The sequence below is a fragment of the Aplidium turbinatum genome, chromosome 8 (genome assembly GCF_918807975.1).
Source record: "Aplidium turbinatum chromosome 8, kaAplTurb1.1, whole genome shotgun sequence".
In the NCBI taxonomy this organism is placed as follows: domain Eukaryota; kingdom Metazoa; phylum Chordata; class Ascidiacea; order Aplousobranchia; family Polyclinidae; genus Aplidium; species Aplidium turbinatum.
Window position 1 is genome coordinate 8,481,615 of NC_137479.1, and position 16,312 is coordinate 8,497,926.

A 16,312-nucleotide genomic window follows, 5' to 3' on the forward strand; every position below is an offset into this window, starting at 1 on the left:
TATTATTATGACAAATGTTATTTACGTTCATGGTTTATTTAGCGTATATTGCTATGACATATACCGTATAGTACACTGCAAATAAATATGCAACACAACAGGAAGGTAGAAGCAGCGAAGGGACATCAAAGTAGCTGTAGTCATCTGGTTAGCTGCTCCATGATTGCCGAGTGGAGCGGCATCAAACTGACGTTCTTCCGAGCGTCGCGAAAGCTCTCTCACCACTCGGCCACTCAGCCGAACAGACAAGCAATATTTTTAAAAATCTCCAACTGCGCATATGCAGACTATTTAATGAAGCTACTAAACAACAACAGTTTTTTTTACAGTACAGCACCTCGTAAACAAAAGTCGCAATGTTTTATCGCCAGTTGCTGAAACCCGCTAAAACCGGAAATTACCTGTCTTGACGAGTTCCAAATCTGCTCCATACGATACTGCTGGTTGATGACAGTGTTACTTCAACTTGTAGAGTACCAGTGCCCTCACCATACATGTAGTAGAAGAATCGAAGACAGCGGCCAGCACTGGGCACCGACACTGTGGTACTTTTTAGCCTGAATGTAAAAGAAATGTGTTGACAACACAATGTCTTGTTGCTGCAAAACAACGTCCATTCGTGTTGGGTGAGTGTTACGCAGTAGTATTATTCAATGGTGTAATAGTTTGGGAGCAGGGTGGAATGAATTATTTGGTTGAATAAACTCATCTGTTGCAGCAATCAAGCCAACCAACAGCCTATTCAGTTTTGATGTAAATTTCAAGTTTTTCAAAAACTGTTTATAGCTTACTAGACAAAAATGAGTTTATCAGAATCAACCCATTGTTATTTGTTAACTCTAACTTGTGATAGCTGCCTATTTCTACATAATTTTAACGTTTCGAGACGGTAACACGATATATTAATGACAACTTTTTTAAACAGTATTTTCAAAATACCATGTGACGTCATTTTCCTGTTTTTTTTTTACTTTCGTAAGTGACGTCACTTATGAAGTTATTCATCAACCTACATAACCCAATATGTATGACAGTTCCGCTTGCTACAGTCGAGAGTACTATATAGTATTTAGCCAACTCCTAGCTGGGTTATTCGTTTTGTTTAGTTTGTTAATGTGTGTTTTTTCGTTTATGTAAAATAGGTCTACAGATAACATGGTCATCGATATCTTACCGAGCCTTGTCGTTCGGCTGGTTCCCGCTTGCCTCCACGTACGCGTAATGCCCTGTTGCAGTAGCCAGGGTGTGGTCAGATGGGGGACCGGTCAGTTGTGTGGGGGTGCCACCTTGTTGGTTGACCCAGGGCTGCTGGACAGTCGAGCCGGATTCAACAGACCACGTACAGAACGCTCCGTCTTCAAAATCGCAATCCCAAATACTAGGAGCCTATCAATGCAATACATTGAAATGACAAATAAAAAAACCTCCTCATCTAATCAAGGCACAAGCAAAATAATGTAAAAGTTACGTCTGTCCTGTGAGAAGACAATAATTGTACATCAGAAATTGCTGTGCAAATAATATCTTTTAAAAAGTAAATTATTTCAAACACGAGCAAAGGAATACAACCTGAGTGGTGGTAGTAGTCATTACTGGAGCGGGTGTTGTCACATTTGTCCCAGCACAGTCTTGGTGGAGGACCAGATCAAGATCATCAATGGCGATATCCCCACCAGCGATCGTTGATGTTTTTGTTGCTTCTATTACAAGCCTAATAGAAAAGGACAACAATCAAAAATGTGTCATGGCGGTTTAAAAAGTAGTTGGCTTCTGACACTCAGTTTACTCATGCTGTCCCATAAGTGGTTGAGCGACAAGAAACGCATTGGATTTAACGCGATGACACAAATCTAAAAATAACTAAACAAGACAGAAAAAATCTCAGGTTTTCGACGAAGCCACGGTCTCTCATCAGCACAAAATAAGCAACAACAATCAAACAAATAAAATGGTAACAATTAAAAGACAAGGGTAAGAAATGTTGTTTGTGTGTGAGTGATACCCTAATAAAGTTGATAAAAGAGACTACTTGGCTAAAGCCTACACAGCATAATATAGAACATTCTGTCGAAACGTTGTAGATGCAAAACAACAATAACAATACCCTTCGAGTGCAATTGACCAGTATTGGAAGATGTACACGACGTGAGGACGAACAGATTTTGTGAATGGAATGTCACAAAAATATACGTTGATTAATCGTAACTATAATTGTTTATAATCTTGTAATAGGCTACAAATATTTGTTGTTATAAGTAACCTACGTACAACTTTATTTTTGATGCAAAGACATGACAATATTCTTTTGCTTACGACTTCAAAAACTACTGAATAATAAAGAAAACATTGTGGGTGTAATATCTTAATCGAGTCGGGTTGTTCGCTACATAAACAGCAAAACTAATCCATTTTGCATTGAATCAACGTCTGCAAACGTTAAATCAATAAAAATAAGAGACATTTTGTTGGTTAGGCATCCACTGATTGACACATTACCTCCACTCCTTATCCGATGTAACGTCAGCTTGTCCTTGGATCCAGACGTCACCTTGGCTTCCGGAATGCGTCCAGATCCTTCCATTGTTTCCCAAACCGTTGTTGATGGAATTAATATCCGTATCAACATCCTGTAAATAAGGATAAACCTTTGTGTATACGAAATTGGAACCCAAACTTAAGCTGATATCGATCATGACATTTCAATTCCTTCACTACGAAAAGCATCATTTTACATGTTTCTATTCATTGGTATCAACCATGCCCTGAGCAGGAGTGACAAGTTTTAAACCGTTGCATACACTAGCGTAAAGTCAGTCTAGCCATTAGTGGCAGATGAACTTTACAAGTAAAGAAATTTGGAGTTTGCAATGGAAGGAAATCTTTCACAGAAAGTTAAATAAACTGCAAAATCTCACAACAAAGAAATTTGGCGCTGTGTTGCCTTCAACCCTCGACGAGAGAAAGGAACTTAATGATGATGAAATAAAGTGTAGGCTACATTTTCTGTTCGTAAAAATGTACCAAGTTCCTTTTCTATAAACACACATTTCACGAGAAATCCTAAATTTTTGTTTTATCGGAAACAGGTTTTCGTAAAATTAAATTTTGTAGGCTTACAGGACATTGTCCTCAGGTAAGTGTTTTGAAAATTTTACTTTTTATGATCTTCCACTCCACTCGATACGTCATTAAGCTTATTTAAGTGTCATTAACCTCGTCAAATTAGGTTAAAAGCACTGTAAGATTATTTCAGCTCAATAGCAACTTCCAAGGCTAGTGCTTAACATCAATTTTACAAATTTATAAAAACAAATGTAACAAATTATATTTTACTTACTTGCAAGTACACGGAAAGCGAACCGACCGAATTTCCGAACATCTGGTACCAAAACCTGAAGCAGGATGCTTTGGTGGGAGGATACAACTCACTGGATACCCACGCCGAAGTGAGGGAGTTAGTCGGGCCAGTTGAGTCCATGTACAAGTAATGACCTATTTCGAAATGCAAGACGTTTAAATGTGATAAGATCGGTAGTACTTTCTTTACGTCACAAAATTGTCCTATTAATCTATCCAAGGGAATAAAAAAATAACTAAGAAAGAGAAAATGAGAAAAGGAAAAGAAAGTGAAAAAATCAACAAAGAGAGAAAAAAATGAAAAGAGAAAAGAAAAAAATCAAACAAAACGATGTGCTCTTCGAAAACCCTCTTTGCTAACCTGTGGCCGAATCTGTAGTATGGTCTGTTGCAGGTCCAGTGAACCGGCTTGGGGTGGCACCGGACGACCATATCCAATCCATGCCATCATCGGTTCCTGGGACGTTGTTCCAACCGCACATGTCCGTCTCAAAATCGCATGTTCCTGAAATAAAAAAAAACTGACAACAATAAAGCGAATGCTGAGAATAGTACGGTGTGTGAACGTTTTTCAGCTTAAACTACATAAGTCAAAATCGCAAAAAAAACGATTTATTAATACTAATAAGCCTACTTTAAATTTTCAAGTTTAATTTATCAACAGGACATATATTTCAATAACCTGGAGGCGGGCATTTTCCATCAACCAACTTGTAGTCATCAATAGCAATGTCACTGTTTGGTGTGTTACCTCTTACCGCTTCGAAAACAACCTGAAAAACAAATTTTGCTGTTGAAGTAAACGCAATGCATAACCTGAATTACTATGTGACTTTCCAACGCCTCGAGAAAAGAGGATTAGTGCGCTCTAAAATATTTTAGAAAAAGAAATGGAGACTCAAGTAGGTCATATTACGTCACATACATTGTGTCATGTGACTTCATTAAAACTTTATCGTTCACCCTTCCATGCACATTTTGATGCATCTTAACACAGTTAAGAATATGCAAAAACAAATTTTCTATACCATGTCACAATTCTGTATAGGCATTGCCGCCTTGTTCATGACGTCAACCTCAAAGTGATAATGTCGCAGTCATTTTCAATAAGCAATCGAAACATCTCATGCACGACAATAAGCGTAGTTAAATAATGAGTATCCAGTGGCTTTAAGATAATAATTCATTGATTCAATATCAACATACAAAAAATACTAGCCTACATTAATCAAATTTGACATAATAGTTTAATGGACTATAAGCATATGGTAAGCCTACACACTTTAACTGTAGGCCTACATTGTTAAAATATAGATGAAAAGTTTTACTTGGAAGTTAACGTCACTTGGTACAATGTCGACTTTTGCAAGCCGCCATTGTTGACCAGAGTTTCCGCTTTTTGACCACAGCAGCTCAGCATTGGGAAAGTCGTGGTATGGCTGGACGTATATATTCAGCGTGCCCATGCCTTCGCCGTACATGTAGTACCTTTAAGTGCAAAGCAATGGCAATAAATCTCTTGCGAATTGCCAACATTGTTTGAAATTATTGTTAACCCTTATGCCAGAAAAAGAGCTAATTACGCAAAAGCGATAAAAAGTTTCGATGTTCCACTTATTTTATCAACAAAATTTTTTCTTCATAAAGTGAAAGTCCAAATATAACGACTGAGCATTCATTTAAAAAAATTTATTTCCATGAATTTTGCGTGTTCATCATGCGAGGAAAATTAAATGGAGGAACTTCAGCGTTTTAAACCCTCACCAGAAAGTAAGACAAGTGTTTGATGTGCTCTTCTCTTGGTTGGTCGAAGAAATCCTAGAACGGGACCCCACACTTGCAGAATACAGCTGAGCGTAATAGTATCTCCCCTGGTCCGTTTGCAGAGTGTGGTCAACGGTAGGCCCCGTGACGTCAGAATGGGCAGACTTCCCCCTCTTGCCTTCCCAGTCAATGCCATCGTCTGTTCCATCCTGTGAAAAGAGCAGTTTTTAGTTAGACAGAAAACTTATTAAAGATTTATAGTAGATTACTTGCTGAGCCAACCCGTTTGTCTGATGCGATCGAATGCAGTGGTTAGTTCGAGGCTCAGTAACATTAGACAAACGATTGCTTGAATTGGATAAAGTAATATTAAGCTTGAAATAACTTTCATTATTTGATCAGTCATTGCTGTCGTCCATTAAACAGTTACTTTGCGACAGCCTACAATAACTCAACAAGAATTGGATTTTTGCGCATTTCAGACAGAGTGGAATCTTGTGTCAAAATACCTGGTTGAGATGGCAATTCGTTCCGGCTTCAAAATCACATTCGTGATCTTTGATTGGACACTGGCCTTTGGTGACTTTGACGTCATCAATAGCAATATCCCCGTCATATCCGCCTCGTATTCCCTCGATGATCAGTGACCAGTTCATGTTTGGCGTGTGTTGATAGTACCCGTAGTTCCACCTGTGAGAAATATACAATGCGCTGTGTGATCTTGTCTATATTAGTCCACACTAAGTGGACTTTATACTGTGTATACAACATTACTTTTAGTGGGTTCGAGTCATAGGCTTGTGCTGAAACCTGAATGCCTGATAAAATCATGTTTCTACTGTGGAGTTGTCTCTTTTATCAGCACATGCGTTGACATTTTGTTAATATCGATTTTTTGTGAGATTGTTCTCGCCTCGCATGCATAAACCTTGACTTTGGCGGAGGGGGGTTTGCTGGCGGCGAAGGCGGTATAAATTTTTTGCAGAATATTTGTTTGTTTATTATCCCACGAATGTTCACTGCCGCCCAATATGATAAAAAAAAGAAATTCCACTCTGAAATCTGAATTCTTCAAGAGAACGCGTGAAGTTAGTCAACTGTAAAGAATAAATTTATGAAGGTTTTAAAAGGGCAAGCAAACTGTTTTTGGAAAAGTAGTTTAAATGATCACAAAAATCTGGACAATAAAAATATAAAAATTGTTTTGACAACGGGGGATCAGTGAACACCTTGAACAGCTGGAATATACACCACTGGTTCATCGATGCTGCAACTTCAAACACTTTGAATCACACAGTTCAAGGTATCAAAGGGAAAGATGATACAGATGTAGGAAGCATGCTTTGTCTGCATATGTCACTTGCAGCCGACTGGTTTTCCCAAGACACAGAAAACTTCGAAAGAACCAGTATTGCTTGGAATGCTGAATAATTATTTCTTGTTGTGCTCCCTGTTTCTGCGTTTTTGTGTTTATTTCTTTGTGCTTCGTCTGAGAACTATTAAGTCAAAACTAAGTCATGAGTATTGAGTAGGAAGCAGACCCCCCGGTTGGGATTTATGATTGTTTTGAGAAGGTTTGTCGACTATTAATCATCTCAAAAGAAAACTTCACTTTGGAGCAGCGCATTTGTATCGAAAAGTACAAGGAAATACCATGCTGACAATTTGTCAATATCTGTGCTGATTGAGTTATCAAAAATTCTTGTGCTAATAAGAGTTATAAAGCATCTAAAAGAATCTCAACTGGCATAAAACATCAGGTAATGGAGTCATCAATAATAACAAAGACAAAGTTCCACCTGCATTGCATGAAACCAGTCGTTTCATAGCAGTGGTTTTTAATCCTTCTGCTAATAGGCAAAACTGCAAGAGCAAAGCCACTTATCAATCGAAACAATATACTTTATCTTTTATTTTCTTGATGATATTTTTCGAAAAAAATAAGCTGCATAAATACGATCCATATTACCAGACAAGTAGTAACCTAGCTATTGTTTTGCATTGAAAAGCAGTTAGTATTCAGTAGGCTGTCTCAAATAACATACCTGCCGCCTTGGGAACCAGTTCTGCTCCAGATGTGCCACTTGGATTCCTTGTCGTGGTTGTACCTGTATATGTTGAGCGTACCGACGCTTGGCCCGAGCATGAAGTAATAAAACTCAAGGCACGACTGCAGAGAAAAAGAAAAAGATTGGCTTAAAAAGCAAAGACTGCACAGTATATGATTTTTTTCCAGATTACACTAATATTCGAATCAAAACCCATTAGATGGATGGAACCCCACTAGATGGATCGAACCCCATTAGGATTCAATCCCTTACAAAGAACAGCTCGGAAGAACTGCGACAGTTGGCTGAAAATCCCCAATTATGGAGACTTTTTATTGACGGTATTTTGCACCCAACTGGTGTAACATAATTTATATGTTACAATCATTCAAATATTGTATTTCAGTCAAGATAATTGTCAGCGCTGTATAGATTTCTAACTTTGGTTGTATTAAAGTTTGATCATAAACGCTATTAGCGGGCACTTTGAACTTTGATTATAAAATGGTCCCTGAATTGGTTAAATTAACACCCACTGTTTATCTTCTGCATCAGTTCAACTTAAAGAAGTCAACTGGACATTGCAGCATATAGCTTGCAACTGCTAATAGAGCAACTTTTTAAACTGTTTTGTGAATCAATTCCTTAGACTTTTGCAAAAGATTTGACTTTTCACTTTTGTTGCGATAAACTTACCCAGTCATTCTTGGGTAATGGAGGCTGTGGGTAGGTTATTAGCCTTGTGTATGCGTTTTGTTTAATCGTTCTAGAAGCATCGAGGTACATGTAGTGACCAATGCCGCTTTCTCCAAGTGTATGGTCATATCCTGTCACGGAAAAGTTAAGATGAATTGGTAGTTTATCAAATTCTAGCCTGGTACTGACATAATTTCATATAGAAAAACATGCAAATTTTTATCGACAGATTAGAGACAACCATTATCTGTTGAGAAGTTTTAAAAAGCTTTTTAACATTCAACACAAACAAAATCAAACATTAATTTAACTGAAATCATACGACTGTCCACTTTTTCAAATGACTATATCAATTCATTCAAATGTTGAATCAATAACTTTAACGGCGTCGTCAACGCTACTTTTATCTAACGTTTCTAAATAATTCAGTTTGCAGCTGAACTCCGACTTGAAAAAGGCAATGGGAAAGATTAACAGAACAAAGTTATTCTGTGATTGGATCAGACTCAAAAAAGTTTTAAATGTGCGGTTGCAATAGAACCGGTTATCTTGCTAACTTGAACGAATAATATGACATAAAGAGCTTCCTAAATTCAGTTAGCCTGCATCAGCCTACATTTAAAGCAGGGTAATTGCTGAGGCCTAGTCATTTTGTTTCATAAAACCAAACAAACCTGGTCCTGTGTTGCTCAAAGACCCAGAAGTGACTCCTTGGCCGTATCTCCAATCGAAGTCATCTTCCTCCTGCTCTTGGTACCATCCACAAGTGTCCACTTCAAAGTCACAAGTCAAATTCTGGTAATTCGATGGAATGTAGCTTGGGTCGCAATTTTCAAAGGTCACGTCATCTATTGATATGTCAGTGGTACCGACAGCTAGAATGGAAGGTAAGGCAAGGAAAGCAATCTAGATGAACAGAATTAAAAGTTGATTGTACATTATAAAAAAAACAATTCTTATTGGTGTAACTTCGCATTAAACATGGCAGAAAAAATAAACCAATTATTTTTTATAAATTGTTTCATATTGTGTGTTTGGTGCGCGTGTCATCTATGGACTGTCTGATTTAATTTATACAACAACACATTTATTATTAAGGCCCTGAATGTAACTGGATGTTTTCTATTCTTAAATACGCCATTTTGCTTTGTTTACTTAGTTCATGCATATGACTCAGAGTCAGGCACAGTATATTTACTATTGCCAACAATTTCTCTGTAAACTTCACTATGGAATGGTATCCTAGATCGGGACTTGCAACGAACATGCTTCTTTGCATGTCCACGCAATTGTATGATTACAAGTAGTGGTATAGAATAATATAAGCAGAGAAAGCAAGTGTATAAATGATTAGAATGATAAATAATAATCGATAACGGCAAATCAAAGATTTATAGTAACCAATAAACGGTTGCAACACAATGATATTTCTTTCTTCCAACTCACTCTATATCCAGCAGATCTCAGTCCAATTGGTGCAGACTTAGCACTCCAAGCCAAACCCTGCGTACCCTGGGCGTACCAGACGTCTTTGTATATTTTATCTGTGTTAGCATTGGGATAGATTCGTACAAATATGGCCCCAGCGTCACCTGTGTATTTTAGTACATAAGTTAGGTTAGCACAGTTGTGCGTTGAGATTATCAACCGACAAACCAATATTAAAACACCATGACATGCAGTAACTGCTAAGCATAGATAAAAGTACCAAACATTTCCATCCACTGATTTATTAAAGCCATTTAACAGTGTATAGTATTAAATGCGAAAGCTATTACAAGTAAAATCTCATTTTTATGTAAATATTGTTCCTTACCACATCGATCAGTCACGTCACAGATCACAGCAACACCATGCAAGCTTACGACAAATTGTCAATACTTCCATCCAAAAGTATTGATAAAGTGTTGGCTGCACCACACAAAAACGACAAGTGTAGATCTAAATTGAAGCTCAAAATTGTCATCTTATCGCTGCTGACCTGTCCCTCCGAGATATAGATAGAAGTTCATTCTACAAGCTCTACCACTTGCTCCAACCGGTACTAGCTCAAAAAAAGCCTGTGCTAGGAAGGATGACTGTGTGCTGTCCACGTGCATGATATAACCTGGAAAATGCAGACGTAAAAATATAAAGATGAAAATACATGTCGTCTGGCGATTCGCTTTTTTGAGAATTAAATACCTACAATAACAAATACAGTAAGTGTGTTGAAGAACGATGACAGCAATGTTTTAAAACCAAATACTAAAAAAAGTATGAAAGGTTATTTTCCTAAACCACCTTGAGGTGATCCAGTCGTTTGATCTCCTTTGGGCCCATTTGGGTCATTTACAGTGGCCACAGTCACTCTGTTCCAAGCCCAGTTTCCATCACTTCTGTCCGTCCAACCGCAGGTATCGTCTTCAAATGTGCACGTTCCACAGTTGGCTTCATCGCTGTGACTTGGACAGTCGGCAATGTAGTCGCAAACCTATAACGGTCAAATACGAAATGATTGAGCAAAAAAGCGGTAAAATGAGCTAAATTTATTATAACTTTTAAAATCCAAGATCGGGGAGCAGCTGACTCGAAGACTATATGTCGGCAGCCGTGGCCGAGTGGTTAGCGCGTTGGGCTCGCAGTCGAGAGCCTGCATGTTCGACTCCAGCCACCCGCGCTTGCTGTTGTTTCTCTGGGCAAGAAACTTTACGATAATTGCCTCTACCTAGTGATCGATTTCGAGTAATGGGTAGTACCAAATTTAAGTCATAAGTAGAGTAGACAACCGGAAACAGACATTGCCGTCGGCTGCAGCGTGGGTCAGGTGTACGTCGGAAGGCGTACACCGATGCATAGCGCTCAAGTCCGCTTTCCCGCAATGCAGGATAACGATAAACAAACAAACAAACAAACAATGTCACTTCGCTGCTTCCTGTCGTCTGTTGTATCGCATCTGTGATCGCAGTGTACTGTATGTTATCGCAATGGGCGCAAGTAAAACCATGATTGTACTATTATTATTATTGTGTATGCTAAAGATGTTTTTAACGTACAAAATATTAACTTAAAAACCAAATTAGTAGTCAGTAGCGCATTTACCTGCCAGCAATTGATACCATTTTTTCAATCATAATTATTTAATTATTTATTTTATTATTATTAAGTGGATATTATTTTTGAAATCAATTTTTTCTGCAACTAAGATTGATAAGGTAACATTAACTTCATGTTTATAAGTTATTTATGGTTGTAAAACTTAATTCCTCGTTCTATCGCAGGTGGACATCAAACTCTACCTTGCTGCTGTCAATGCAAGTAAATCCATCGCCACATACGACCTGTCCGGCTGGACATATTGAGGGTGTGGTGGGGGGCGTTGTCCCTGGAGGTAGGGGGGTGTCGGAAAGAAACTCGCAGGCAGGGGTAAAAGAAACATCATCAATAGCAATATCACCTTCATGACCATCACCAACTACTCCCTCAATGAGAATCTATAAAAGAAATTGCATAAGTTTTTGGCCAACGCTAATTCAGTGACGACTTTAATTCTGTGACTTGATTGCGAACCAATAGTACTACCTACCCAGCTGCAAAGCGATGATTTAGTTGTCACCGTTCTGTAAATATAGCACTCTACGACTCCTGGTGATATATTAGTTTTATGCCAAAAAACAAAACGGTTTATTACAATATGACTAAAAGATATACTACAGTTTAAAGGTGAGACATTTACACAATATCTCAATGACAGTGGCAATACTGAAGAATAGGAAAACTGACAAAATGTAAAATCTTTCTTCAGACAACTTGGATTTTATAATTAACTTGACTATAATTGCACACCTGAAAGTTCTTATTGTCAGCAGGTGTAAGTTCAGCTCTTGCAAAGAAATCTTGGTCAAGAGACTTTTCTCTGTGCCACAACTTCGTCCACGGACCTCCGTCCTGGCAAGAAAATAGATTATATTGAATATCTCATTATTCTGATTGTTTGCCTGCAAGCAATTGTGCCAAGTCCGCCGATTGTAAGGCTCTGCGTAGTCTACGCATTCAAAAATGAATGCAAATTGTTATTGAACCAACTACCCTACACTTTAAAAATTGCTTTAACAATCATTAATCAACGCTGTAACGTAGAAGTGGTCACCTGTGTTCTCTTGTAGATGTTTAACGCCCCAATGTGGTTGCCGAGCATGTGGTAGAAGAATCTCATCTGACACGCACCACTCCCACCATTCGCCCGGATAGGGGGGAAGGCAAACACGGCGTTGTCGTTTTCAAGATTCGGACGTGACGCGCTCATGTAAATGTAGTGCCTACCGATGACGACATAATAAACAATAAGTCTTCAGTATGAATCCAATCAAAAGACGCCAAAAAATGACACAGAAAACATGAATTTCAATGCTCCACAATTACCAAATATGCAGTTGCTGTAAAGTCGTGTCAATGATCAATGACATTATTCCAATCTAATTTCATAGTAAACTATTTTCATAGTGAACTGTGGCAATACTTTACGTAGCTCTAACTAACGCACGTACGTATAGTCGTATACGTACGTTGCCACGTACACCTACCAGACGTACTCACCCGGTATCAGAGTTCGTGGTATGATCTCTAGTCGGACCAGTCCCAGCAGTGTGTGGGGTATCAGCAGACCTCCATTCCCAATCTATCGTTCCCAAGCCCGAGTTGTAGCCTTTAATATGAAGGCAACGCAAAATCAAAGTCAGACAGGAATTTAAGTTCGTTTTTTTTTAATATGACGAGCAGGCTGCCACAAAATGCTGAAAGTGAAACTCAAGTCTGTGACGTTTCGCCAATCTGTATGATCGACTTACTAAAGAGCTACTGTAAAACAGTATTTACGATGATGGTGAGAAATAACAAGAAGATACATAAAATTGAACTAATCAAAATAAAAATGTTTTAATGACCAACATATAAAAAAAATGCCACGAAGAAGAAAAAAATAAAATGGGTATTTTCTAGACATATACTGTATTCTGTTGCCTATATTAGGTATATTATTTCGGCCTGTCACAATGATTAAAAACAAAATGAAAGTCGAGATTATATCGCGCGCTTTACACAGATTCGAAAGCGTGGTATAAAAGACAAGAGGAAATATTACAACACTCACCATCGCAAAGGCCTTCCTCGAAGTCGCACTGAGTATATCCAGCACAGCTTGTTTCGTCACTGCTGTCACCACAGTTGTCTTCCAAGTCACAGAGGAGAGCGTTGTCCACGCAGGACCCGCGAGTGCATCTGACATGATTGCAAGTCACATAGCAAAGTGATGACAATATTGATACACACAACCAAAAAAGATACAAATACAGTTTGGAGTGAAAATGATTTTACCTTCAAAGATTGTTTTGTAGGCGGCAAAAGCTGTCGTGTTTTACTTAGTTTTAATGTAGTTGAATGTTAATCAAGAAAAATGACCAAACAAAAATATTCAGCTGTTTCAAGTATCGGTATGTTAAATCGACAACGTGCAGCGAAAAATCATTTGCAGTTGATGCAATAGGCAATACCGCGTTTGATCAGGTTGGCAAGATCCAGAAGTGATGTTTGGCAGTGCGCAGTTGACAAAGATGAAGTCGTCAACAGCGAGATCGCCTTCTCCGTTGACACTTCTAGTAGCTTGTAAGGTCAAGTACCAGTATGGTGGAACTCGTCCTAAGAAAATGATAAACAAATCATAAAAAGTAACAAAATCAAACTAAATTAAGGTGATTGCATAGACCAACTTGAAATGGTTGAAAAATAGCTTCACAGTATGGTAATATATGTTTGCAGCATATTAACAAGGAATGCTGTGTTTTACTTGGCTATGAACGCAAAGCCGAGTGTTTGCCGATTATACCGACGTAGTCCAAAAGTCGGCAGCAAGAATTTCAATTCTGCAATGTTCATCAGCAGCCGAATGCATTATCAAGCTCACAAGCATGGAGTAGTTGTGTGTCACTAATTATTCTGATTAAACGGACTGCCGACATAATACCAATAACTAAGCTTATTGTGGGTTTTAGATTAAAACTAGTGTCTAATCAAAACATGTACTTTTGTACGTTAATTTTTGTTTAGGCTATGACATGTCAATCAAATGGGAAAAAAGTTGCAGCCGGCAACAAAGAAAGAAAATTAGAAATTCAACTGAATATCGATACCAAGCTTGAACCGTCAAACGTAGCACTTAGATATATATCTGCAATCTCTCACCTATGTAGACACTAGTCTCCATCCATTTGTCGCCTTCATTGTAACTGTGCTCCCAGATCGTAAAGCTTCTTGTAGGCAGCCTCATTACCAATCTCAGTTTCCCTGGGTTAGGGTTCAGGAGGGTTTCGGTAAACCCATCTCCGTACATGTGATACGCAAAAAAGACCTACAAACACCAAAAATCAGTACTATAAAGTTGAATGAGTTTCGCTTTTAGCAGCATGATCGTTGCTTACTTCACAGTGTAGATTCAAACGATCTGTTATAGCCTGATGCTGCGGGTTCTTTTTGGCAATATCAAATTACACTAGCTTTCGGAACACAGTTCCCTAGTCATGTGCTATGACGAATGGTGTTGAAGTCAGTGAGTGGTTTTTTTAAAATGGCTCTTTGTTTTGCCGGCTGTTGAGTTAAACTCAACAGCAGGCAGCTTCAACCTAAAACTAAAACAAAGAGCCATTTTAAAAAACCACTCACTGACTTCAACACCATTCGTCATAGCACATGACTAGGGAACTGTGTTCCGAAAGCTAGTGTAATTTGATATTGCCAAAAAGAACCCGCAGCATCAGGCTATAACAGATCGTTTGAATCTACACTGTGAAGTCAGTACTATAAATACAAGATCATCTATTGCGCCAAAACAATATTGCACTATATTTATCTTACAATAAAGTAAAAACTTGAAATTTGTTTAAAAGTGCAACAGCTTGAAATTATATTAGCGCTCACCTGGCATGAAGAGCTAGATTGCATAAGAACTGGAGTGATCATGACAGCTTCAGAGCGAGCTTGTCCAGTCGTGGCTTCCACAGCCATGTAGTAGCCTGCAAAGAAAATCATATCAATTGACACGGACTGACACTTGAATGGCTGCTCTTTTGGTGAGATGTGTTTTAGGGAAAAAATAATATTAAAAAAAAACTATTTTTTTACAAAAAAGATGGTATTTTCAATCATAGACTTGGCGAAAACTGTGAAGAAATACCTGCTGATGTCCCCAGGGTGTGATCAACTGAAGGGCCGGTATCTATTCCAGATGTACCATCTCTGTCTCTGTTCCACTTATATGTACCGGCAGATACGTCATTCCAACCACACACTCCATTTTCAAAGGTACATTCACCACACGTCGCCTCATCCCATTTGTTTGCACAATCTATTAACATTGTGAATACGTTCGTAAACAAAATACACTACAAACTTTGAGACAACTTAGAACCAATACAACGCTAAAACGATTGTCATACCGACGGTGAAGTCACAGACTTTATAGCTGTTAATTGTCTCTGAAGATGATGGACCACAAGTAATGGTGGTAGGTGGTGAGATAGTTGCACAAGAGCCTGCAGAAAAAAAAAGCCATCAAGTTAAGAACAAGAGATTAAGATCCAAGATCTAAGAGATTAAGATCCATCCTTAAGCCACTGTAACAACATGACAACAGTGAATTTAGAAGTAAACAATTGAGGTATCAAATAGTAAAAAGCAAGCTTCAAAAATAACTTCACCATTTGGGTTAAATTAACAGTGGGCCGAAAATACTGTTTAGTTATTTTAGTCATTGCTAAGTCATCTGTTGAATAAAATATTAAGCTACTTGTAATGCGAGTAATATTGGGTTAACTTTCCTACCTTCACTAGCACTGACAATTTATCAACAGAAGATAGAAACTAGTCGTTAAAATCATTTCAGTCTTTTTGATCAGAAACAACTAAGGGCGGCTTTAAAATTTTGCAGAAAAGAGAGACACAATAAATGCACTTAACACATTACAAGTAACCTATGCTAAAAATATATTTATGCCAAAAAGTACCTCTCCACGTGACAATATCATCAATGGCCATGTCTCCACCGACGTTGGATCCAATCGTCCCTTCTATTATGACGTAAAACGAGTCAGCAGCAGGGATGTCAAACTTAAAAGTAAAAAATCAAGCGTAACCTATGACATATCTAACCAACAAATCCAGGCGAAACCTATACAACTATTAAAGCATTCGATGAAAATTACACAAGTAGTTTTTTTGAGCAATTTTTACGAAATTGTTCCGGTTGAGTCTGTTCAAATCAATTCTTTTTTTAAATGATTAAACGTTTTTAAATGTTTAAATCTTTGTGAACATCTGAAATTTTTTTTAAACGATGTAAAAATGGGATTGACTTGCTTGCTGGATCATTAGTTGTCCTACACCTCCATATGTTGGATTTTACAGACAAAATATCTATG

At 38.0% G+C, this 16,312-nt stretch overlaps 1 protein-coding gene across 1 annotated transcript in view; it reads right to left on the bottom strand.

Annotated features, from left to right (window-relative positions):
- LOC145775871 (MAM and LDL-receptor class A domain-containing protein 1-like) overlaps positions 1-15,944 on the bottom strand; it is a 98,203-nt gene extending 82,259 nt beyond the window's left edge. The window contains exons 1-27 of the mRNA XM_082587257.1: positions 15,899-15,944; positions 15,332-15,427; positions 15,070-15,240; positions 14,814-14,908; positions 14,082-14,247; positions 13,394-13,538; positions 12,970-13,121; positions 12,441-12,549; positions 11,995-12,163; positions 11,691-11,792; positions 11,144-11,338; positions 10,149-10,338; positions 9,847-9,972; positions 9,312-9,457; positions 8,540-8,771; positions 7,866-7,996; positions 7,167-7,291; positions 5,631-5,811; positions 5,122-5,330; positions 4,686-4,845; positions 4,040-4,130; positions 3,719-3,862; positions 3,338-3,492; positions 2,497-2,627; positions 1,570-1,711; positions 1,175-1,386; positions 402-557 (exon numbers count right to left, since the gene is read on the bottom strand). Coding sequence (XP_082443383.1) covers positions 402-557; positions 1,175-1,386; positions 1,570-1,711; positions 2,497-2,627; positions 3,338-3,492; positions 3,719-3,862; positions 4,040-4,130; positions 4,686-4,845; positions 5,122-5,330; positions 5,631-5,811; positions 7,167-7,291; positions 7,866-7,996; positions 8,540-8,771; positions 9,312-9,457; positions 9,847-9,972; positions 10,149-10,338; positions 11,144-11,338; positions 11,691-11,792; positions 11,995-12,163; positions 12,441-12,549; positions 12,970-13,121; positions 13,394-13,538; positions 14,082-14,247; positions 14,814-14,908; positions 15,070-15,240; positions 15,332-15,427; positions 15,899-15,929 — 3,962 coding nt within the window. The 5' untranslated portion in view covers positions 15,930-15,944. The remainder of the gene's footprint in view (positions 1-401; positions 558-1,174; positions 1,387-1,569; positions 1,712-2,496; positions 2,628-3,337; positions 3,493-3,718; positions 3,863-4,039; positions 4,131-4,685; positions 4,846-5,121; positions 5,331-5,630; positions 5,812-7,166; positions 7,292-7,865; positions 7,997-8,539; positions 8,772-9,311; positions 9,458-9,846; positions 9,973-10,148; positions 10,339-11,143; positions 11,339-11,690; positions 11,793-11,994; positions 12,164-12,440; positions 12,550-12,969; positions 13,122-13,393; positions 13,539-14,081; positions 14,248-14,813; positions 14,909-15,069; positions 15,241-15,331; positions 15,428-15,898) is intronic.
- Between the last annotated feature and the right edge of the window lie 368 nt (positions 15,945-16,312).